Below are 25,631 nucleotides of genomic sequence, written 5' to 3' on the forward strand. Positions count from 1 at the left end.
TTTCCCTCGCACAGCCCCAATATGTGGCTGATGGGGAGCGTTATGGTTTTCTCAAGAGGTGCGAGATGCTTCCAGGGCATGCGTCTCTCCGCTGCTCTCTTCCCATCACGCAAGGTCCGTTTGCCCAGTTGGAAAAAAGCAGACCAAAGACCGGATGGTGACCAGTCCTCCTACTTCCTAAGACAAGCGTGTTACGTCGCTAATTATATTTATATTCTCTTACTCCTACAAAAGAAGGGATGAGTTCAGAATTTTCACTGCAGATAATGCATTTATAATCTATCACGACAGCTATCTGGAAGACACCAATTTTCTTGTAATATGTTATGGAAGATTAAATAATTTATATTATTCAACTAAAAATACCCAAACCAAATCGGAATAAGCCTGCCTACCAGCGCTGTGCTTTTCACATAGTACCCTGAACATCAACCACTCTTACTAGCCAACGAAAATCTAGGCTCTCGTCAACAACAACGACAACAGAAAAAAAATAAGGAAAAAAAGAACCCAAACGAACGAGAAGTGGGGGATCTTCGCGCCACTCAGCTGGGCAATGCTGGAAAAGTGAATATTCTGAGCTTTCGGATGATAGGACCAAAGAGAGAACTTTACTATTGCTCAGTGTCAGTATGTGTGTTACACAATTTATGTGGGTTGGGGAGGAGGAAAGGGGGAGAGGAAAAAAAAAAAAAAAAAAAAAAGAAGAGGCAGAAGATTAGAAAAAGCAGCTTTTACAAAAACCACTAAAGAATGCATAAAGTGACCCTTGCACTTTTTTTTTTTTGTTGTTTTTTTCTTTTGTTCTTGCAAACAGACGAGGTGCTGCAGTACAGCGGCCGCAGCACCGATGTAAGACTTGTGTAGTTGCATACAATGTTTGACTCCGGATCTGGAAGAGAGCAAAGGTATTAAAAAATAAGGAGTTAGAAGCAAGCGGTGCAGGTAGGGTGCTGCACCTGGGGAGGAATAATCCCATGGACCAGGACAGGTTGGGGGTGACCTGCTGGAGAGCAGCTCTGAGGGAGGAAAAAGACCTGGGAGTCCTGGTGGACAACAGGATGACCATGAGCCAACAATGTGCCCTTGTGGCCAAGAAGGCCAATAGCATCCTGGGGGGTGTTAAGAAGAATGTGGCCAGCAGGTGGAGGGAGGTCATCCTCCACCTCTGCTCTGCCCTGGGGAGGCCACAGCTGGAGCACTGGGATCAGTTCTGGGCTCCCCAGTTCAAGAAGGACAGGGAACTGCTGGAGAGAGTACAGCAAAGATGATGAAGGGCCTAGAACACCTCTCTTACGAGGAAAGGCTGAGGGACTTGGGGCTTTTTAGTCTGGAGAAGAGAAGACTGAGGGGGGATCTGATCAACACCTATAAATACTTCAAGGGTGGGTGTCAGGAGGATGGGGCCAGGCTTTTTTCAGTGGTGCCCAGTGACAGGACAAGAGGTAACGGGCACAAACTTGGACATAAGAAGTTCCATCTAAACATGAGGAGGAACTTCTTCACTTTGAGGGTGGCAGAGCCCTGGAAGAGGCTGCCCAGAGAGGTGGTGGACTCTCCTTCTCTGGAGACATTCAAACCCCACCTGGACACGTTCCTGCGCAACCTGCTCTGGGTGGATCTGCTTTGGCAGAGGGTTGGACTAGATGATCTCCAGAGGTCCCTTCCAACCCCATATCATTCTGTGATGATGTGATCAGACCGGGCTGTTCTCTCCTCTGTACCACGTGCAGCACATATAGTCGATGCATTTGGGATTTAAGCATCCCTCGCACCGCTCTGCGGGCATTTTTTTGGGGGCACAGAGCTGAGAAAGCAGCAGCTTGATGGTGGCATCCAACACGCCGGGTTAAAAATATGCAAATTTTTAGCTCTCTGCTAACTGCACAACAATTTTTGCTGGGCAAGATTAGCCCAGCGTAATGTATGGAGCAAGGAGAGATTGCAGATAACCCCCCTGGGCTGGATGGGATCTCGGCTGCTTCCTCGTGCAGCATCATGTGTTCCCATCAGCTCTGTTGCCTGTTAATTGGGTATGATGGACCAAGGGCTCTGGCAACGCGCGGAGGGCGTTTAAACCAGCAGCCGGGATTTCTGGGATCCTGAGCAGGACAGGATCCTGCAGGCAGGGTGCAGGCAGCTGCATGTAATCCCGGTGTCAATGAACAGGATGATCTCCCAGCACGTTTTAGCAGGAAAAAAACCCGTATTTGAGTGACATGAAAGCTGGGGAGGGACTCCTTATGAAGGATTTTAGGGATAGGACATGGAAGGAAGAGTTTTAAAATGAAAGAGGGGAGATTGAGATGAGATGTGGGGAAGAACTTCTTTGCTGTGAGGGTGGTGAGAGCCTGGCCCAGGTTGCCCAGGGAAGCTGTGGCTGCCCCATCCCTGGAGGGGTTCAAGGCCAGGTTGGAGGGGGCTTTGAGCAACCTGGTCTGGTTGGAGGTGTCCCTGCCCAGGGTAGGGGGTTGGAACAAGATGGTCTTTAAGGTCCCTTCCAACCCGAACCATTCTGTGATTCTGTGAAAGCGCATGATGCATCCAAAACCCTAAAGCATGAAAATCAGGCTGACTCGATGCCACTGAGGTCACTGGTAAAGCCTTGCACGCACCGAGCAGCAAGATGTGGAGTCAAAGCGTCGCCCAGACAAAGGGGTTCAGCAGCTTTGGAGGAAGGAGAGGAGCGATGGCAGTGCTCAGTGGCTAATTAATGGACAAGGACAAGAGCAAGACCCGCGAAGGCGGCACTTACATGAATTGGCCAGTGGGATTACCAGTGTGGAGGTACGTAGCTGTAGGTGGGGGTTCCTTGAGCCCTGTACGTTGGCACGGAAACTGGATGTGCTCCGATGGCGGTGTGTTGTGGGGTGGTCAACAAGGTTCCTGCAACAGCACAGAGAGATATTTAGCAAGGAGGAGAGGCCCGTCAGGGGAGCGGTACCCTGAGGGTTTGGGGCTGCAGACCGCATCCGAGAGGCAGGCACAGCATCGGCTGCTTCTATTCTTCCTCAGTTCTCCCAAATATTATTCCACTCGTGACACCCGAATCGAAGGCGTTTGACTCAGCATATGGACCTGTTGGAGCAGGGCCAGAGGAGGCCACGGAGATGCTGGGAGGGCTGGAGCCCCTCTGCTGGGAGGACAGGCTGAGAGAGTTGGGGGGGGTTCAGCCTGGAGAAGAGAAGGCTCCGGGGAGACCTTGGAGCCCCTTCCAGTCCCTCAAGGGGCTCCAGGAAAGCTGGGGAGGGACTCTTGATGAGGGAGGGGAGCCATAGGAGGAGGGGGAACAGTTTTAAACTGAAAGAGGGGATATTTAGGTTAGATATTAGGAATAGCTATATCTTTGGATATAGGAATATCTGTATCTTTGCTGTGAGGGTGGTGAGAGCCTGGCCCAGGTTGCCCAGAGAAGCTGTGGCTGCCCCATCCCTGGAGGGGTTCAAGGCCAGGCTGGACAGGGCTTGGAGCAACCTGGTCTGGTGGGAGGTTTCCTTGCCCATGGCAGGGGGTGGAACTGGATGATCTTTAAGGTGCCTTCCAACCTGAACCATTCTATGATTCCATGATTCCATGACTCATGTGGTTCCATGAACAGAATAAACCCATCTGAAGCTGTAGCATATTTTCCATGCTATTTTCTGCCCTTAACTCACCTTTTTCCCATTTTTTGCTTGTCCCTAAAGACCAGCAGCAGAACTACCCACTAACCTGCTGACATCCTCCACCTGCTGAAGGCACCGGGCTAAATTGCAGCAGCAGATCACTGCAGGGATCTGAAACATTTAAGGACCAAACTGGAAGGGATGAGGGCTGCAAAAGGAGACGAGATAAACATCCCAGACCTCCCAGGGAAAATTAAGAATCATAGAATCATAGAATCATCCAGGTTGGAAGAGACCCTTGGGATCATCGAGTCCAACCATCTACCCTACTCTACAAAGTTCTCCCCTATACCATATCCCCCAACACCACATCTAAACGGCTCTTAAACACATCCAGGGATGGTGACTCAACCCCCTCCCTGGGCAGCCTGTTCCAACGCCCGACCACTCTTTCTGTGAAAGGCAGAAGGCAGCAGAGCTCTTCTGCTTAATTTATACCAGCAGAGAGCTTTGGGATGCAGCAGCAGGAGTGATCCCCTCCCAGCCATGAAGCAGCAGGACTTGCCCGGTGCAGCCTCTTTTTTTTTTTTTTTTTTAATCTGCTGCTGATACACAGAGGGATTTTAGGCGAGAATTTGCACGGTGCCTTCAGCAAACTCGGGGAGGGAGAATACAGCCCCAAACTACTTAATTCTGAGAGTAATTGGGTGCTCAAAGCAACTGTACTCTCAGTTTCTAGGTATCTCCCTACAAACGCTACTAACTAAATTTTAAGCCTTCCCACACAGAATCATAGAATCATAGAATGGTTAGAGTTGGAAGGGACCTCAAAGATCATTGAGTTCCAACCCCCCTGCCATGGGCAGGGACACCTCCACTAGAGCAGGTTGCTCAAAGCCCCATCCAGCCTGGCCTTAAACACTTCCAGGGATGGGGCATCCACAACTTCCCTGGGGCAACCTGTTCCAGTGCTTCACCACCCTCACGTGTATTCATTACATCGATTCACTTCTCAGTATAAGCAACAGTAAATCTCTCGCCGAGCGGCTCTTGGCACACCCAGGCTGCAATATCTCTCTGCTTGTAACCGGGATTGCGAACCATGACAGAGTCCTATTTCACAGCTAATGCAGATGCAAAAGGATGAATGATGCACTTCTTGGCATAATTCAATACACAATCCGAAGGATTGTTAATGGGAGAAATACAGGCTTTGGGAAAAAAAAAAATAAAAGCAGCCCATACCCTTACTTAACGTGCTATCGATTAATTGCAGTGTGAAGCAATCCCGCGCAAAAATTGCAGAGGGTTTGGGATATATAAACCAAAGTTAATGTTAATTTTGTCAAATATACGCAGCAAGACCGTAAGTACCCCAGAAAAGGAATTTGAGGATAGAAATACAAGAGTAGTTGAAGGACAAATTTGGTTACTCCTCTATTTAGGAATAACCTAGGACAAGAGGAAACAGCCTCAATTGCACCAGGGGAGGTTTAGGATGGATATTAGGAAAAAATTTTTACACTGAAAGGGTTATCAAACTTTGGAAGAGGCTGCCCAGGGCAGTGGTGGAGTCGCCATCCCTGGAGGTGTTTAAAAGCCGGGCAGACGTGGTGCTGAGGGACGTGGGTCAGCGGTGGGTTTGTCAGTGTTGGGTTGATGGTTGGACTCGATCTTAAAGGTTCCTTCCAACCTCAACAATTCTATGATTCTGTGGTTCCGCTTATAGAATGGACTGAGGAAAAAATATTATATTTAAGGATGCAAGAGTGCATCCCTCTAGAGTCAGCCAAACGAAAGGTCTCCTCTGCTACCCTAAAAACTGAGTTAGATCAGTATCGGGAGCAAATTAATTGATTTTTGCCTGCAAAGGGCAGTTAGCAGCCAGCAAAACTAGCAGGAGAAGCTGCAAATAGCTGTGTGCAGGGCGATTCTGCAGCCTCAAGGATCCTGCTCAGGTTGTTTAGATACGTCCCACTCTGAGAGATGAAACTGTGGCTCAGACCACGGGAAAATTTTCCTTCTTACCTGCTGACATTGCCATGGTGGTCCCAGCGACCATCCCCATGGCCACACCGTTGGTCCTGGGCGCAGCGACCGGGGCCGGATAGATGGCCGATGGGATGCTGTTGGGCTGAACCACGGTGGTGTGATGGATAACGTGAGGCTGTGCCGCGTACACTGGCTGGGTATAATAAGCTCCCTGTTTTGAGAAGGGAAAAAAAAAACAAACCACCCCGTCATTGTCTTTGTCATTCAATTGAAAACACAAGCCAAAGCAGTGACTTGAAGCCTGGTATTTTATTTAGAGAAGATCACCAGCTCTGTCTGCAGGGGGTATCAGTGTGGTAACACAGACCGTGCTGTCAGCAAGGAGTTAGAGCAGCTAACTCTGCTCTGCTCTGCAAGATCTGGCTGCAGATCCTGCTGTGGAGAGAGCAGTGATGCTCTCGGGGCCAGTCCCGCAGAGCCCCACACCAGATGGGACACAGGAGGTTCCCAAACCCAGCCTGTACCACGAGCCTGGAGTGACTCTGCTGTGACAGTCCTTCACGTCGAGACTTCAAGCCCTCAGCTCCTCTAGATGTGGTGCAGAAGAAGCAATATTAAGACAAGGAGGCATCACGCGTAGCTGCTGGTACAAAGAGCTGCCCGTGGGACATCATTCAAGCGCTGCCAAAGGGCTGGTCCTTCCCATGAGCAAGCTCCTGAGCTTGGAGACATGGAGAAGCAAGGACGAAGCTGAACTGGGGACATGCGGGATGGTCCCCAGGATGCATGAAGGCAATGGGACTGGGAGGGGAATGAGCATCATGGGTTTGGAGAGTCAGCTCGTCAGGGACAAACTGTGCTGTCTCCATTTGGTGGGAAGAAATGGGGCCTGGACCCAAAAACTTTGGCTTCTGGCATAGAAAACGAACGAGAGATGGAAGAAAAGGAGAAGCCCTGGCTCTCAACTGATTCCAAGGCGCTTGCCTGGGTCCAGGAAGCGTGTCACCTTCTTGCGTTTCCAATGGACGGGCTCCAAAATCCAGGCTGCCAAGACCCATGGGGTTTTCAAAAAAGGGAGGATGGATGGGAATAAAAGAAAGGAGCCAACAGAAAAAGGTCCACATCCAAAATAATAAAGGGCCTGAAACATCAACATCACAAGGGAGAGAACTGCCATCCCCAGGACAGGCAGGGACATCACCGGTACCTGCAAATCAGGGACGGTCAGAAAGATTAGAGGGTTTAAAACAACGAAGGGAGACTTTATCGTGTGTTAGTGAAAGCCATTAGAGAACCTCTGAAAGCATGGGTTAAGGGGAGAAGGAGATGCAGGGGAACTAATAAATTACTTCTTTCTTTCAGGAGCCACAAAGGTTGATAGGACAAATTGCAGATGCTGAAAGGCAATTCCCTGGGGAAGGAGAAGGACGTGCTAAGATAAATTAAGCTCGTGAAGGTGACTGAGAAATCAGCTGCAGAAGAAGGAACAACCCAGGCAGTGGGTGCTGCAAGCACAAGGTGCTGAAAGGATCTGCCAAAGCATCTCCTTCTTGATGTTGTTCCCTTCCAGGCTGTTGAAACTCTTATTTGCCGGTCCCTGGGAAGCAGAGATGGGGGAACGGCATCCGCAAGCCCTGCTCCATCTCAGGCTTGCCGGTGGGCACTGCTAGTGGATGCCAACCTCCCACCGCAGCTGGGATCGGAGAGGAACCAGTAGGCAGGGATGGGTTTGGTCCTCAGAGGTTTACGCAACACTGAGTTAACAGAAGGAGAGGTGACAGCAGACAAAATCAGCAAGAGGAGATGCTCTGGTCTCAGCAAGGCATGGAGAAACCACTCCATGAGGTTGTAGGTGTTGGAGAAGTTGGTTATTTGACCTTAAAGAGGAGGGGGGAAGCTAAGGAAGCTGTAGGGCCAGATTTTTCTGAGGAGCTCGTGATCTTCAGTGGGAAGGGCCATCAAGGTGATTTTCAGAGGACATCTGCCCTAAATTGCATCCCTGTGGAGGATCTTGGCCCCAGCACATAGCTGGAGGCAGTGGCAATGCAGGAGCAGAGAAGATGGTATTGGAATCCATCCAGCTCCTCGAGAAGGAGCTCCTCCATGAGGACACGTATCTGGGTCATGCCTGAAGTAATTTGTGCCAGTGAAGATCACACAGTGGTTTTCCCAAGTGAGGTGGCAGGAGGGTGATGCAAGTTGAGTGAGATGCCAACAGCCACCAGCAAGTGGACTGTGTGGTGACCCAAACTTATTTGTGGCCCTGAAGAAGAGCAACATTGAGAGCTGGGGATAGAGGGGAGAGGTGGGTGCAGGGACCACCCTGGAGCCAGCGAGCCCCATCAGTCAGGCGTGTGATTTTGGAGGAAGGGACCTCATTCCCAACCTGTCCGAGTCACAGGGATGCCACTGCCTTGACTCTGCTACACATCAACAACGGTGCAAGACCATGTCTCATCCAGAAGATCCAATGGAGAAGGCAGGAGAGAGATGCCAGCATCTCAGAGACCCACCAAGCCCCACCATGAGCATCTCCATCCCACCAGGACATGGGTTCTCAGCCCTGATGGCCAAGGATGAAGCCCTGTAGGAACCTCAGGCTGCATCTACATGCCAGTGAGCTGCCATGGTGAGCTGCTGCGGTGGCCAGCGTGGTACCTACCTGGGTGTACAGGTTCTGCTGTGGATAGGCACTTCTGATGGGGTACATAGCGGTTTGGTACGGATTCGGAGACGGCGAGTAGGGAGGAGGTGCGTTGTTACTCTGGGTCGGTGGGACCTTGTAGGGAGTCCCCGCAGTGTACCCTGGTGAAGACAAGAGTAGTCCAAGTTAGGGTGAGGATTTAGAGCTGCAGAGATGGTCCAACAGGCACACAAGCAACCCAAGCCACCATTCGTGGTGCACCAGCTACTTTCTGGGCATCACTCAGCCTGGAGGAGACCAAGATGAACCAGCATCTACTGGTATCCCATGAAACCCACCAAGCCAAGACCTCCAGCTCCAGCATCCAGCCCCTGGTCTCCATCCTCCACCCAGTCCAGCAGCAGTTCTTCCCACGCTGCCTACACCGGGCCGAAGAGCTGAAGAGCATTCCCAATGGTCAAGGCATAACTTGACGGGACTCAACCAGCACTTAAATCACCTAAGACAGCACTATCCCCACATCCACTTAGCCATCTCTATACGTCTACTTGTAGAGAATAGTGTTTTTCCTTCTCTTCTCCCCAGATTTTTGTCCTTTCACCTTTTTTTGCCCTGGGTGTGATGGCCAATACTGGAATTTACTTGCTGGGGGTTCTAATTTCAAGGCACAGCATTGCTGTCTCCCGCCTATGTCCCCAAGAAATGACCAGAAAAGAAGCAACGCCCATGGTCCAAACCTTCATATTAAGAGGTGAAAATGATAGATGCTTCATGAAAATGAAGTATTTCATCAAGGTGGACGGTGCCGAGCAGTTTCACCTCCTGCAAAGGAGGGCTGTGGCCATCAGCTCACCTTGCAGGTGGGAAAGGCAACTCCACACGATGCTCAAGCACCTTTATACCTGTCCCACTCCCCGCAGGCTATTTGCATTAGTGACAAAAGCAGAAAATCTGCTTTATTGCCATTAAGAAAAGCCATTTTCTCTGCTCGGTAAACACGCACGGCAGGCTATTAGCAAGGCAGGAGGAGCAGCGGGGGCTTGGGAGGGTGGCAGCTGGGCAACCAGGGAAATATCCCTTGCAATATTTTCAGTTTTGTGATTCTGATAAGGCAGATTACAGCAATTTTTGTCTTCTGTTAGGGTGCAAGGAAAAGAATATGGACTTCAGCATACAGCAGAGGACCACAAAGATGATGAGGGGCCTGGAGCATCTCTCTTAACGAGGAAAGGCTGAGGGACTTGGGGCTTTTTAGTCTGGAGAAGAGAAGGCTGAGGGGGGATCTGATCAACACCTATAAATACTTAAAGGGTGGGTGTCAAGAGGATGGGGCCAGTCTTTTTTCAGTGGTGCCCAGTGACAGGACAAGAGGAAACGGGCACAAACTTGAACATAAGAAGTTCCATCTCAACATGAGGAGGAACTTCTTCACTTTGCAGGTGGCAGATCCCTGGAAGAGGCTGCCCAGAGAGGTGGTGGACTCTCCTTCTCTGGAGACATTCAAACCCCGCCTGGACAAGTTCCTGTGCAACCTGCTCTGGGTGGACCTGCTCTGGCAGGGGGTTGGACTGGATGATCTCCAGAGGTCCCTTCCAACCCCATAGCATTCTGTGATGCTGTGACCCCCCAGTCTCCCCTAGCATCCCCCAGCATCCCAACAAGCTGTTTAGCTGGAGCCTCCAAGTCCCAGATGATCTACACTTTATCAAAGGTCTAAAGAAACCTTAACTTATCTTGCAGCATTTAGGAGATGCTGAGTATATTGGGAACAAACTAAACTGAAGGATACTTTCCAAAATGTGGAAATTTGCCCCCAAAAATAAGCCTAACTTAACCTAACAAAAAATAACCTACAGGATAATGTGATAGCAGCTGACGTGATATGGCTGTGGGTGTCACTTTGGGTTTTTGCTGCTATTTGCATTAAGTTCTGAGCTGTCTGGCACTTATAAAATTATATTTTTGTGTCCAGCTTTGGAGTCCTCAACACAGGAAGGACATGGACCTGTTGGAACAGGTCCAGCGGAGGGCCACGAAGCTGATCAGAGGGCTGGAGCACCTCCCCTATGAAGACAGGCTGAGAGAGCTGGGGTTGTTCAGCCTGGAGAAGAGAAGGCTCCGGGGAGACCTCATAGCAGCCTTCCAATATCTGAAGGGAGCCTCCAGGAGAGCCGGAGAGGGACTCTTTGTCAGGAAGTGTAGTGACAGGACAAGGGGTAATGGTTTTAAATTGGAAGAGGGAAGATTTAGATGAGATATTAGGAGGAAATTCTTTCCTGTGAGGGTGGTGAAGCACTGGAAGAGGTTGCCCAGGGAAGTTGTGGCTGCCCCATCCCTGGAAGTGTTTAAGGCCAGGCTGGATGGGGCTTTGAGCAACCTACTCTAGTGGAGGTGTCCCTGCCCATGGCAGAGGGGTTGAAACTTGATGATCTTTAAGGTCCCTTCCAACTCTAACCGTTCTATGATTCTATGATTTCCTTCCAGGAAGACCCAGTGGTACCAGCTCAAGATCCTCTAATGCAAGTCTGATCATATTTGTCTTTTTTTAAAAGGCTTTCCCTGGAGTGAGGACATCCCATAATGATCTTTGCTCTTCTGCTTCCTTTGAAGGCATCTTCCCACCTGTTGGCTTGGGATGAATATGGGGTTGACCCTCATAATCTCCACCGATTTTGCTCTCCAAAACAAAGAGGTGGCTTTAAGCAGGTCCATGATAATGCTGCATAATCCAATTATTATTACCCAGCAGTGAAGTTCCATAAGACCTCATGGCAAGTCCCCAAGGATGGGATGTCCCTGCACCAAGGACAGGCAGCACCTGAATTCTCAACCTTTAGAGGCATTTCCAAGGAAGGTTCTATGAAGTTGCCCCTGAAATATTATTACCTAAGTGCTGAATTGGGGAAAAATCCTCAAGAATAATTAAAGTTCTGCTTTAAGGGTGGGGTTTTTTTTTAGGGTAGACTAAAAGCTGAGCTGCTGCCATGGGATGCCCCAGTAGGCATCAAGTGCGCCACGAAGGCATCAAGGTGTCGGTCACAGCTCAATGAATGGTTAAAATAAATGGAAATGGTAAAAAATCGGCTCACATGAGCAAAAAAAAAAGCACGTGGGCTGGGATTACTGGTGAGAAATGGTAGCCAGCTCTCGCAGGAGGGCTGGGAGAAATCACCCTTGGAGCAAATGAGCACCAAAGACTGTGTAGAATGGAGAGGAGAAGTCAAGGCTCAGCCCAGCGATAAGATGTCTAAACACTCAAATATAATGAACTAATTTACTCAACCGGTGTTCAGGGCAGCAATTAATGAAGGCTAAGATTTCAAGACTGCTAATATCCCGTATTATCCGCCCAGCACTGAAACAGCGTGAAGATAACAAGGAGCTTTCTAGGAACTCCCAAGCAGCATCTCACCGCCTCCTGATTACTGCAGATTGGAAAAAATGTGTTAATTAAACAGCGGAATAGCTGTGACCCTTTTTTTCTGACTCACATTAGCAGGAGAGCAACTATCTTTAAATGAGAGATGGAAGAAGTGAGAGGAAATGAAGGTTCAAAGCAGCCATATTCACCACAACAGCAGAAGTGGAGATGACTCCACCACGAGGTCCTCCAGGAACCCAACAATGTCACCTACAGACCAACCAACCTCCCGATTTTCAACCTTATGGATTTTTTTTTTCCATTCTGAACTCTTTTTTTTTTTTTTTTTCCTTAAACAAAGACCTCGCAGGCTGCCAGGTGTCAGCATCAAGCTTCGGTTCTGACGGGTGTCTGGAGATGTGGACCAGCTCAAGGCTGTGTGGTTTCACCACCTTGAATGCTAACGTTTGCTCTGCTTTCCCGATCGCTGAATCAGAGACAATTTAGCTACGATATTAAAGAAAGGTATTAAACATAATAGTCCAGGCAGATATAATTTTCCATGTTTATAAATTGGGGGAAAATAGAACAATTTGTGGGTAAAACCAACGTGTAATCAAGTTTTAATGACACAAGATGACAGAGGCTCCTCTCGGCAAAGCACGTCTGACAGCTAATTTTAAAGCCTAATTATGACTATCTAACACCTTATTAGGATTAGGAGGTTGGCATGGCCTGTGCTTCTCCTGCTTTGCAGTTCAGCAGCAGGCTGGGATTTTAAAAGCAATAGTGAGCCTTTAAGCTCCAGCTTCTATTAAAATTGCTGATTAAATCCCTCGTACCACTCTAGAAATCTCACCCTTATTGATCCCGCAACACAGAAGTGTCCTGAATTGCACAGATAAATTTTTCTATAGAATCATAGAATCATAGAATGGTTAGAGTTGGAAGGGACCTTAAAGATCATGGAGTTCCAACCCCCCTGCCATGGGCAGGGACACCTCCACTAGAGCAGGTTGCTCAAAGCCCCATCCAGCCTGGCCTTGAACACTTCCAGGGATGGGGCATATAATGGCACAAAGGCTGGTGACGGGGGTGAAAAGCTCTGTGTTGAATTTTATATCACCATCTCCTCTTGTTTCCACATGAAGGGTCCACGGCGAGCATGATTCCTTAGATGGACGAGGAACTGGCTGGATGGCCAGGTCCCGACTTTCAGTCAACAGCTCAATGTCCAAATGGAAACCAGTAAAGAGTGGTGTCCCTCAAAATGACACAGACAGTAGGATCAAGTCCACCGTCAACAGGTTTGGGGATGACACCAAGCTGAGTGGTGCGGTTGATGCACTAGCGGGAAGGGATGCCATCCAAAGGGACCTGGACAGGCTGGAGAGGTGGGCCCAGGTGAATTTAATGAATTTCAACAAGGCCAAGTGCAAGGTCCCACACCTGGGTTGGGGCAATGCCCAGTATGAATGCAGACTGGGGGATGAATGGACAGAGAACAGCCCTGCCAAGAAGGACTTGGGGATACTGTTGGGTGACAAACTTCACATGAGCCAGCAATGTGCGCTGGCAGCCCAGAAAACCCCCCACGTCCTGGGCTGCATCACCAGCAGCGTGGCCAGCAGGGCGAGGCGGGGGATTCTGCCCCTCTCTGGGGAGACACCCCCAGTGCTACCTCCAGCTCTGGGGCCTCAGCACAGGAGAGACATGGACCTGTTGGAGCGGGACCAGAGGAGGCCACGGAGATGCTGGGAGGGCTGGAGCCCCTCTGCTGTGAGGACTGGCTGAGAGAGTTGGGGGGGTTCAGCCTGGAGAAGGTTTTAAACTGGAAGAAGGTAGGTTTAGATTGGACAGTAGCAGGAAATGTTTTATGATGAAGGTGGTGAGACACTGACACAGGTTGCCCAGAGATGTTGCGGATGTCCTATCATTGGTAGTGTTCAAGGTCAGTTTGGACAGGGCTTTGAGCAATCTGGCCTAGTGGAAGATGTACCTGCTCATGGCAGGGGGGTTGGAATAGATGATAGTTGAAGGTCCCTTCCAACCCGAACCATTCGGTGATTCCATGATTCTGTGATCCTATAAAAATAGTCTTGCACCTTTTTCAGCAAATTCAAGCTGTGTCTAAGGAGACTGCACTTGGTTCACTCCCACCCCTGGGAGCAGAAGGCAGATCCCCCAAGGAGGATGCAGGGCAGAGCTTGGGGCTCACACTGCGGCAGATTGTGGGCAGGAGTGAGCAGCCACGAGCAGCTCTGGGAGGTCCAAGGTGATTGCATGGCCCAGTTGAGTCTGACTGGTTCCATGTGTCTAGTCCTGCTTTTGCCACCACCCTCCAGTTTGGCTCATCCTCCTCCAGCCTTTTTTCCTGGCTTTATTGTCCATCTGCTTTCCCTGCGCCCATGGGGCTGGAGGAACAGCTCTGGGCCACGAAGATGATCAGAGAGCTGGAGCCCCTCTGCCATGAGGACAGGCTGAGAGAGTTGGGGGGGTTCAGCCTGGAGAAGAGAAGGCTCCGGGGAGACCTTCGAGCCCCTTCCAGTCCCTAAAACAGGCTACAGGAGAGATGGGGAGGGACTCTTGATGAGGGAGGGGAACCATAGGAGGAGGGGGAAGGGTTTGACACTGAAAGAGGGGAGATTGAGATGAGATGTGGGGAAGAACTTCTTTGCTGTGAGGGTGGTGAGGCACTGGAACAGGTTGCCCAGAGAAGCTGTGGCTGCCCCATCCCTGGAGGGGTTCAAGGCCAGGTTGGATGGGGCTTTGAGCAACCTGGTCTGGTGGGAGGTGTCCCTGCCCATGGCAGGGGGGTGGAACTGGATGATCTTTAAGGTCCCTTCCAACCCAAACCATTCTATGATTGGAGTGGTGAGCATGGGGATATCACAGGGGACAATGCCACGGTGTGGACACCAGTACGGACAGCTGCCTGGCAGGCTTGCGTTGCCTCTGCCCAAGTCCTCCCTGGCACATTGGCACTGCCACCATTATCCTCACCAGCCAGACAAAAGCAAACAAGAGGCTCTGGGGCAGAAATGACCATAAAATCTATAAACTTGCTCATTACCGTGCGCAAAGCTGTGTGTTTGTGACCTCCCTGATCTCAACTGGAGCATCTAGGCAAAAACACAAAATACCTCAGGCAAAACTAAGTTTTGAAAACCCATCATTAAAGGATAAAAAGCCAAAAGACAAAGGCATGTCCCCACACTGTAGGCAAGGTCAGGATAAAGGCACCTCGGCTGCCCTTACCCAACCTTTAAGCTCATGGATGTCTCGCCATGGTCTTTCACTGCAGGATCACAGCCCAGTGGATCCCTCAGTACCTTTCCTGTCTTACTGGTGCAGACGTGGGGAGGCACTGAGCAGTTATTGCGTATTTATTCATATTTATCCCTGTTCAGCGTGCGGCTCCAGTCTGTACTGGCGGGACACTCTTCACCCTGGGAACAGAAGGACTCATCTCCCAGCCTTCTCCTTGGCACTCCTCCATCCAGATCTGACACCTTCCTGGTGCTCATGAGTAAGCTCTCACCATCTCCTGCCAACAGGATCCCTGGGGAAGGCTGTTCTCCCAAGAACAAAACCTGGGCTAGGTGAGACCGAGCCGAAGGACAGAACCAATTTGGGATGCCCAACCTGAAATGCTTCTGATTTTTCAGAGCCTGCGGTTGAGGTGGCATCTCCCAGCAGAGCTCTGGTGAAGTCAACCGCAGCTATAAGCCTGAAGCATCTCTGCAAATTGAACCTCAAGGCTTTATCTATTACATTTCATTTCCAAATTACATGTGCCCAAGCCAGTTCTCTGGCATTGTGAAGCCAACCTTCACAGGTCTGGCCTTTATCACCCACGCTGGGTGGCCACGGCCAAATTTTGCCCCCAAACCCTCTCCTAACCCCAGAACCTGCTCTTGCCCTCTCTGGTTTCGAGGGAGGAATCTCACCTGCGGCAGCCCGGAGGTGCAACGGGGAGGAGTAATCGCATCCAGGCATGGGTTGAACTCCCAAGGGAATTTTGCCGAATAATATCTAGGTTTCTACTCATTTCCAAACAGCTACAACTCGGTCAAATCTGCTCTGGCGTGAAATTAGGAGCGATGCAAAGCGCAGGCACCGTGTCAGGGGTCCAGCCCCTACTCCAAATGGTAGAGACGTCCCTTTTCAAAGAGAAAGTCTCCCGAAGCCTTTTAATAGGTTTATTTTTAATAGTTCTTTTCATTAAAAAAAAAAAAAAAAGAAAAAGAAACAGTATTTCTTCCCTTCATCTCATTCCGTAAATGATTTAATTTAGCACAAAAAGGGAGCCTGGAGCAGACAGCCGGTGAGGAACGCTTCAGCCTACATCGTGACGGGCGTAGAGGTCCCAGCCTTGGAAACAACATGGCCCGTGGAGAGTCACTTTAAGATACCTTATTATTTTTTTTTCTCCAAATACAACTGGGAGTTTCTCCGGGTCCCAGGGGTGTCTGGAAGGTTAATTTTGCGTTTTGAACTTAGGAGCGGTCCCACCCCACGCTTGCACACCAGCCATGTCCCCGCTTCAGCAGGCAAGGTGAGGGCAAGAGCGGTTGGGCAGGGACCAGAGGACACCCCACATACCAGGGGAAGCACCGGGAGCCTTCTCAGGGAGCTTAGCACCCCTCCTGGAGGCACAATTTGACCCCTTTGGGGATAATATGACAAGGCTCCACCTGAAAAAGCCTGTTTGACTGCTATCAGTAAGCGGCATCTCCTCCCCCTGCCTCTGCTCAGCCAGTTTGAGTTAAAAACTCACCCAGGTTCCCTGAAAATCATGCTTTATTTTGGATTTCTCTCACTTTTAAGGGAATAGGAAATAACCTCCCTTGGGTTTTTCTATGCATACCGTTCTGCTCAACCACAGAGCATCACCACTGCAGGTAGACACCTGTGAACAACCTCAGGTGGCTCCCGGGGACCAAAGGCTCAGCTAAAAGAGAGGCCTTCACCCTTCTCCACTTGACTCTTCCTCCTCCGAAGGAGCGCTAGGAGGGTCCGTGCTCTCCTTTTCATGCTCCTTCATGGTTTTAGCACAGAACAGAAAGGAGCAGGGATGCTACCTGGGTTTCAGAGGAAAAAACCCAAAAGCTCTGCAAAACTGCAGCCCAGAAGGGAATTGCAGCAGCAGGACAACGTTCCCACGGGGCAGTTCCAGCAGCAGAAGGTGATGGATCTGCTACATGGTGCCGGTGAGCACCCCTAGGACCCTCACATCTGTCAGGGCTCAGCACCCAGGGAAGGACACATGGGGACAACATACATCTGCACGCGCATGGATGATCCCATCCGTTGCAACCAGGCTGATCCCCACTAACGCCATCCCCAAACAACCCAGGGCAGGGGAGGCAAACGGGCACAAAACAACCAAGTAAAACCCCAGAAGAAAAGGTTTATTTACTGAATGCTGCAGAAGAAGCCTGATAAGTTCTGTTCTCGGTCCCGGTGTCCACCGGGAGGTGGAAGGTGCCCTCCGTGGCACAGGAGGAGGAGGTCTGTGGCCAGGCTTGCTTCATCAGAAGTGTAGCTTGAGTGGAGACAGAGAAGAGGTGTCACACACAGCAATGAAGATACAACTTCCCCCGTTTATGTCACATTTGAGCCACTTTGCTGGTCTTTTCCTTTCCCCCCACCTTTTAAGGACACAGGAATTTCTCACCGTGGTTCCTCTGACCCCACCTGCTCCCCAGGGAGGGATGGTTTGCACAGAGCATGGCTGCAAACCAGTTACCTACCCCAAACAACTGGTTTCCCAAGCTAAGTGACCTGCATGAAGATCTACACCTGGGGGACATGGCTAGCAGAGTCACCATCCCTCACCAGATACCACTGGTCACCTCTGGGCACTGGGACCAGTAACAGCTGCCCTCGGCCTTGTGCTTCCCAGCTGGGAAGCAGGCTGAGCCTTGTGTGCAAGGCATTTTATTCACAGTAAACCCCTCTGAGATGCTTGCATGGCAGGTACCACCAGTGGAGAAGGTAATGGTTGCTGTGACCATCCCATCACAGTGTTGGTAGTACTTGGAAACTCTGGAAAGGACAGTCAGCAGAAGCAGTAGCTTTGGGCAGGGCACCCTGTATCCATCCCAGTTTGCGGAAAAGTATTTAGGAAGCCAAGTAAAATAATCCAGAAGAGTCTCAAGAGCCAAATCTTGTGGGATTTGAGAGGGGACCAACAGAATTCAGTCATTTTGAGGGTCTTAAATTTTCTGAGAGAGGAAAAGGTCTTATACAAACTGCCACAATCCACCTGTGTATGATGAACCAGCACTGGCTATACCTTTATCCTATATCCAAACACATTGCCAGTGCGGATCTAACAGGGATTGCTGTTAGACCCAAGGCCTCTGGAGCACATCTACGGAGAAGGCAGATCACCAACACAAGCCTGCAGGCCACAGGCTCCATCCCAAAGTTGGTGCCTCCAGGAAAGGCTTAACAAGTCTTTTTCTGCCTTTATGGTGTTGTGGTTTTTTCCCTGAAACTATGGATCCGTCCTAACTTTTTGTTCCAGACTAATCTCAGCTGGTGGCCCCCGCCATCCTTGGTTTAAGCCCCACCGCCTCCCAACGGAGTGAACGCATCTTCTGAAAGCCTCAACTGGTTGTTACAGCTCACTGCCCATCAGCTGAACAAGCTGCTCTTGATGTCATTACAAAAGAAATAAGCTCCAGGTTTTCCATGTACGTATTTCGCAACTCCCGGCTACTAAGGAAAGAAAACCACGCGAGGGTTGATCGATGCTCAGCAGGACACTTCGCTGAGAAGTTGTGGAAGGTAAAGGAAGTAAAATGATATAGCTGCTGGAATCAAAGCAAATCACCAATTTATGTTGCCTTTAAAGGTATTTTTGGTGAACGCAGAAGGTAGACTGATACGCTCTCTCTACACCAAATTACTGTATTCTCCAAGATCTCTAGAAGGTTGGAGGTCAGGGTATGTCGCCGATGTCCCCTTTCTCTGATGTACCCTCAGCAAGTTTGCTGACGATACAAAACTGGGAGGGGTGGCTGACACACTAGAAGGCTGTACCGCCATCCAGCGAGACCTGGACAGGCTGGAGAGTTGGGCAGAGAGGAACCTGATGAACTTCAACAAGGGCAAGTGTAGGGTGCTGCACCTGGGGAGGAATAACCCCCTGCACCAGGACAGGTTGGGAGTGACCTGCTGGAGAGCAGCTCTGAGGAGAAAGACCTATGAGTCCTGGGGGACAACAGGATGACCATGAGCCAGCAATGTGCCCTTGGGGCTAAGAAGGTCAATGCCATCCTGGGGGGCATCAGGAAGAGTGTGGCCAGCAGGTGGAGGGAGGTCATCCTCCACCTCTGCTCTGCCCTGGGGAGGCCCCACCTGGAGTACTGGGTCCGGTTCTGGGCTCCCCAGTTCAAGAAGGACAGGGAACTGCTGGAGAGGGTACAGCAGAGGGCTACAAAGATGCTGAGGGGCCTGGAGCATCTCTCTGATGAGGAAAGGCTGAGGGACTTGGGGCTTTTTAGTCTGGAGAAGAGAAGGCTGAGGGGGGATCTCATCAACACCTATAAATACTTAAAGGGAGGGTGTCAAGAGGACAGGGCCAGTCTTTTTTCAGTGGTGCCCAGTGACAGGACAAGAGGAAACGGGCACAAACTTGAACATAAGAAGTTCCATCTCAACATGAGGAGGAACTTCTTCACTTTGAGGGTGGCAGAGCCCTGGAAGAGACTGCCCAGAGAGGTGGTGGAGTCTCCTTCTCTGGAGACCTTCAAGACCCGCCTGGACAAGTTCCTGTGTAACCTCCTCTACGTGGACCTGCTTTGGCAGAAGGATTGGACTAGATGATCTCCAGAGGTCCCTTCCAACTCCATATCATTCTGTGATTCTCCCCGCATGGGTGGCGTTAGGGACAGAGATGACGTAAAGGGATTCTGGGTCAGATCTGCAAACTCAAGAGACTTCTGGAGAAATATAAAAAGGACCTTTGGGCAAGAGAGGAACAAAAGAGGCGTGATTTTGCAGGCAGAGAACTGCTTCTGATAGCTGTTCTCTGTCCAGCCAAGCCTGGACAAAGCCATCGGGGGCAGAAAAAGGAGCTTTTTGGGAGGGACACCACGGCCCCAGGAGGAGGTGGTGGGCTCCTTATCCTCTCCATGGCCCCAAGGAAGTAACACATGAAGACATTTTAAAGCTGCACTTTGTAACTTCAACTCCCAAGCAAATTCCTCCCCCCTGGGGGGCCAGGGCTGAGCCCCACAAAAAGGACTTCATGACTTGGTCAGGGTTTGTAAACCTTTCTGCACCCCAAAGGCAAGAGCAATGATGTTTTGAACCCCTCCAAAGCCTCCGTGTCTGCTCAGACTCTTAATTAACCTTCTCTGAAGATGCAAGTGTAAATCCAAAGTTGCACAGGGCTGGAAGTTGGGGATGAGTGATTGAGGAGGCCAAGGAGGAATCAGCGCTGGTGCCACAGCCTACATGAGCCACACCAAAGGTCCTAATGGTTGGACACTAGTGCCCAGAGAGAACGGAGAAGCACTGCTGAAGGTCTCTTGATCAACCGAAAACTCAATGAGACCATCTTCCTGGTGTGGGACAGAAATACAGGAGCATGGAGGACACCCAGCATCGATGCTTTACTGGACGGCATGGCAATCCTCAGCTGTGTGGAGATGTTTATGGGTGCAAGATCTGGCTGGCTGCTGCTCCGTTGTTGGAGATGTGGAAACGTTCTCCTCCCTCACCTTCTTCAAGAGAAAACCAAGAGGTCTGTGGGAAGTGAGAGATTCAGAGCGCAATTTCCCCTCCACCCGAGCACTGATCAATGTTCTGCTCCGAGCCTGTGCCCTCTTCCAAAGGTTTGCGAGTTATTAAGGATTTCCCAACTGCCTTCCTTTATTTTCCATGGTATGCTGCACTCCTGAACATCACGCTGGAGAGCTGACTCCCAGCGCTGAGACAGAAATGCTCTTTCACTTAGACTTTTTTTTTTTTTCAAAAGCAGATTCATTTTTGCCTCTGGATTTCACAAAGGTTTTAATCTCCAAGACTGATGAGACAATTTATTTAGATGTTATATGAATCCTTCCTCTGCGGTTTCTCCTCTCCACATTAGACCTACCGAAAAATCAAGGTAATTTGGGTCTGAGATGGCTGGGAGCTTGCAACTTATAGCTACGCATGTTCTTTACATTAAATCACGGATCCTCGGAGAATCCATCACTTAAAACTACACAAAAGGTGAACCAAGGAGGCTTCTCGGACCATTAATATCTCCTGGTCCTTTGCAAGAGCTACAATGCACCAAGGTTACAATCCAGCCATGATTATCTGATATCATTTAAGGTCTATCTCCTACCAGTGTCTTCTGGATTTGGTTTGGCCTCTCGCCTATGCTGTCCATTGAAAAATAAAGAGCTTTTATTCACTATCTGTTGGATCCCCGGCAAATCGAGTGGTGGGAACTGGGCAAGCAATGTGAGCATGGGTTTCTGCAGGGTTGGGTCTGGTCTGTCTCTATGCAAGGACCTCTAGCCACCGTGGTAACGTTCAGGACATATTTTAAGTGGAAAAGAGAAAAAGATGAACCAGATGTGCCCGAAGAAAATCCCATTAATTAACTGGAGTACAGAATCACAATGAAAAGACGAAGCAGATGATGCAGTAGAATCATAGAATCGTCTAGGTTGGAAGAGACCCTTGGGATCATCGAGTCCAACCATCTACCCTACTCTACAAAGTTCTCCCCTACACCATATCCCCCAACACCACGTCTAAACGGCTCTTAAACACATCCAGGGATGGTGACTCAACCACCTCCCTGGGCAGCCTGTTCCAATGCCCGACCACTCTTTCTGTGAAGAATCGTTTCCTAATGTTCAGTCTAAACCTACCCTGTTGGAGCTTGAAGCCATTCCCTCTCGTTCTGTCAACCAGTATATATGGTATATATATTCCTCGCTTCCCTCTGCCAATCTTATTTGTGGTGGATACGGCCTTGAGCCTCGTACAACGTTTGCAATAAGCCCAATTCCCCGGGCAGTCCCATTACCGTGTGCCTCAAAATGGTGGGAGCACTGGCTTTTAGAAAGCCTTGCAAAGCTCTGTAGGATACTCACCCTGCCAGACCCCAAGATATACATCTCAGGGGACTCACTGATGTCCCTAAATAATCGTTGGGCACCTATAGAGGATGGTTCGGAGCACTTATGTGGGAAAAGACAATGCTTACACTTCCCTTCTGCAGAGCCACGTTTCCTCTGGGGAGCACCCAGAAGCAGGAACGGGGGGATCAGAGCCTCCATCCTTGTCCCACAGCATCCCCAACGAGACCCCTAATTTCCCAGGCTGATTTTAGAAATCTCCGTTCTGCTCTCTGAGGGCACCGAAGTAATGGATGCAAAGCATTATCCTCCCCTGCATTATTAATAAATGCAGTTAAAGCATGAGCCAGCCTCCGTGCGAAAAAGTGTGCGCCCTACTTTCAGGAAAATAAAAAAGGCACGCTTTAATGAAGGAACTTAAAACAAAACAACCATCTCAGGAAGACAGAATGCCTGGGAGGAAACATGCACCAGGCTTAATAAAGACATACATTTATTTTTTTTTATTTTTTTTTTAAATTGTCTCTGCAGCAGAGTGATTTCAGGCACTCATTTTTACATACTTGAAAGGAATACATTTTATTTTTTTTTTTAATAACACTGTCCTAAATAACCGAGCTTATTGGAAGCCTCAGAATTTGCAATGCCGGTGTTTTGCAGTGATCTTGTAGCCTGCCTTGTGTCCCTCTAACAAATATGGAAAAACGCAACAGTGAAATCACACTGGTGGTGTTTCCATGAATCGGGATGGGAAGAAATTAATTCCCTTGCTTGACACAGGGCTCCTTTGGCTGAGCTTTGCAAGCGATGCAGTGGCTGGCTGTTCTCTATGCCTTGAGAGGGGTTGGTTTGAAATAAACTGGTGAAGAATTTATCAAACACTAGCAAATATTCACCAAAAACCTGACACTGAGAGAAGGAGGAATTCTGGTTCCTGGAGGAAAACCGGTTCCAGTTACCATGTTCCTTTCCTCGCTGCTGCTGGACCTGCACAGACCAAGGGGACTCTAGAATTCTCCAAACTTCTCTCTACATCTCCTTACACTTCTCTGATTGAGGCAATTACAGAGTTTGGGGCACTAAATCATTTCATTTTCCATGTGGATCCCAGGGTCTTGGGAACCTTGAGGTCAACAGAAGAGCGTGAGCATCACTGACTCCAGGATAAGAGGTACCGGGCACAAACTTGAACACAGAAAGTTCCATCTAAACATGAGGAGGAACTGCTTTACTTTGAGGGTGACAGAACACTGGAAGAGGCTGCCCAGAGAGATGGTGGAGTCTCCATCTCTGGAGACATTCAAAACGCACCTGGACATGTTCCTGTCCAACCTGCTCTGGGTGGACCTGCTCTGGCAGGGGGTTGGACTAGATGATCTCCAGAGGTCCCTTCCAACCCCATATCATTCTGTGATTCTGTGACTTCCAGGGACTGTAGCGTGAGTGTCTGGAGGACACCAAGGATGAAAGTGGATGGCACATGAGTACCAGGTATTTGAAAACGACCCTTCAAAAATTAACCCCCACCGATGCACTTGACTTCACTTGGGGTGAACCACACCAAGGGCAGGAGCAGAGGACGTCTTCATCCTCGCTCGGTGGTTGATCCCTTGTTAAGATTTTGCATGGAAGCCAAGCAAAACTCATGAGGTTTGGGGCAAGAGGCACCTAACCAGAGGGAGCTCATCTGAGGAACATGTTTAGAGTGATCACAGAGAGTGATCAAACCAGTACTGAAGACTTTCTTTCAAGGTTAACAGCTCACTTTCAAATACATCCCACAAATTCGGAAATCACAAACAAAGGACGTTCTCCCCACCCTTTCCAACCTCTACTCCAAGTAGTACTATGGGACACGTTTGCCTGGTTAACCTACTTATGGAGAATCACATGTTGAAGCAGATTAAACTTTGGTTTGCGATTGCTTTTTTCGGGATCCTGAAGGATTTCTGCCAGGAGGTACCACCCCCCTCCCAGGACGTTTGACACGGAAGAACCTTGTCGGTGGACGGGATTCTGCGGGGACCGCACAGCATCTCTTTCTACAGCGAGGCAGCTAAAGGCTCAACATCTAAAATCCCTTAAAAATACACTTAGAATTAGTTTGCCGTATCAGAATCGGAGATTTTAAAAATAAAGCCGACTCCCCTCTGATTCCAAGTGTGTTTGACGGACGGCATGAACCCCAGCAGCATGTTCTTCTCCGCGGCGGGGTTATTTCCAGCCTCCTGTATGACAGCAGCTGATTCAATTTGAGTAAAGGCTCTCTGTACCGATACAGACGACTGGTTTTAAATCAGCCACTGAACCACAGTATTACTTTAACTCAATTCCATTTAACGCAGTTGAGGACGCCGCCTGCTCTGTCGCGCGTTACCCACTGCCGGAATATTTTACGGAGCTCGTTTTTCGTTAGCTGTCTCTCAGAAATTCTTAATTTTTCTCCTTTCAGTCTATTTTCCGTAGAGAAGTGACCACCGACAGTGGGTGTGATGCTGGGAGATCCTGAGCGGTGGAGCCCATGCGTGCTTTCCAGAGTTGTTAATGTGGCATCTCGCCTGCGGCAGAATTGAGATCTTAATAAATATAATTCAATAAAAACCGGCAGGGAGTCGCAAGTAGCTTGAAAAAGCCTCTAGATTTAAGAAAGATCCGAGCCAGGATTGCCTCCGTAGCCTTTGCTCTACCTCTAAAGCTGATGTCGGTGGATGCCGTCCTCGCTCACGGCATCGCACGGGCTTTTTGTCACTGGCGCTTGTGCGTCCCCGGCTGCTCAGCCGCTGGCTCAGTCCACCCGAGCATCTTTCCTCCCGGCTGCACACGAACAAGCCGAGGGCTCTGAACCATGCCTCCTCCGAGATAAATCTCCAAATAGTGTGTGTGTGGGAATAAAACCCTGCCGTGATATTAAAGCGCATTGATTTCAAGAGCTGCGCGATTGTTTATAGGGAGGATGGAGGTTTCTGCACAAGAGGAGTTGGGTTGAGGGGCACCAATTTTAATCTTCACCATTTCCTCGCTGTTTTAGTGCGTTACGGGCTGGAAGATTTTTGTTCTCAAGGCAAAATGACCTGTCAGCTCTCTGGACGTCAGGAGATTGTTAATACAGAAATTATGAACAGCTATTACTTTTTTTTTAAGACTCATAAACAGACAAATGAAATTTAAATGTCGAGACGGCTGCGAAAGCTTTCTTGCCCGAGCATTAAGCTGGGGTAACACAAAAGAAGAATGTCAGGCACCAATACAGGTTAGGTGTGGACCTGCTGGAGCCAAGCTCCGAAGAGAAAGATCTGGGAGTCCTGGTAGACAGCAAAATGACAATGAGCAAGCAGTGTGCTCTTGTGGCCAGGAAGGCCAATGGAATCCTGGGCTGCATAGGGAAGAGTGTGGCCAGTAGGTGGAGGGAAGTCATTCTCCCCCTCTACTCTGCACTGGTGAGGCCACAACTGGAATACTGCGTCCAGTTCTGGGCTCCCCAATTCAAGAGGGATAGGGAACTACTGGAAAGAGTAGAGCGAAGGGCAACAAAGATGATTAAGGGATTGGAGCATCTCCCTTATGAAGAAAGGCTGAGAGAGCTGGGACTCTTTAGCCTGGAGAAGAGAAGGCTGAGGGGAGACCTTATCAATGCTTAGAAGTATCTGAAGGGTGGGTTGAAGGAGGAGGGAGCCAGACTCTTTTCAGTGGTTCCCAGTGACAGGACGAGGGGCAACGGGCACAAGTTGGAACATAGGAGGTTCCACTCGAATATGAGAAAGAATTTCTTCACGGTGAGGGTGCCAGAGCCCTGGAACAGGCTGCCCAGGGAGGGTGTGGAGTCCCCTTCTTTGGAGATTTTCAAGACCCGCCTGGATGCAGTCCTGAGTAGCATTCTCTAAGCAATCCTGCTTCAGCAGGGGAGTTGGACTAGATGATCTATACGGTCCCTT

The 25,631-nt window shown here is 49.6% G+C and overlaps 1 protein-coding gene across 3 annotated transcripts in view; it reads right to left on the bottom strand.

Moving 5' to 3' along the window:
- Nucleotides 1-593: 593 nt before the first annotated feature.
- The window catches only part of FAM168A (family with sequence similarity 168 member A), a 261,845-nt gene continuing 236,807 nt past the window's right edge, over nucleotides 594-25,631 (bottom strand). Inside the window, exons 5-9 of one of the 3 annotated variants that reach the window (XM_074152155.1) lie at nucleotides 17,025-17,150; nucleotides 8,260-8,402; nucleotides 5,634-5,808; nucleotides 2,756-2,886; nucleotides 594-892 (exon numbers count right to left, since the gene is read on the bottom strand). In XM_074152155.1, the coding sequence (XP_074008256.1) occupies nucleotides 2,774-2,886; nucleotides 5,634-5,808; nucleotides 8,260-8,402; nucleotides 17,025-17,150 (557 nt within the window). In that variant the 3' untranslated portion in view covers nucleotides 594-892; nucleotides 2,756-2,773. Of the gene's footprint in view, nucleotides 893-2,755; nucleotides 2,887-5,633; nucleotides 5,809-8,259; nucleotides 8,403-17,024; nucleotides 17,151-21,928; nucleotides 21,965-25,631 lie in introns of those variants that run through there. The other 2 variants (XM_074152148.1, XM_074152163.1) reach the window with 2 other exon arrangements.

Source organism: Numenius arquata, chromosome 1, assembly GCF_964106895.1.
Source record: "Numenius arquata chromosome 1, bNumArq3.hap1.1, whole genome shotgun sequence".
In the NCBI taxonomy this organism is placed as follows: domain Eukaryota; kingdom Metazoa; phylum Chordata; class Aves; order Charadriiformes; family Scolopacidae; genus Numenius; species Numenius arquata.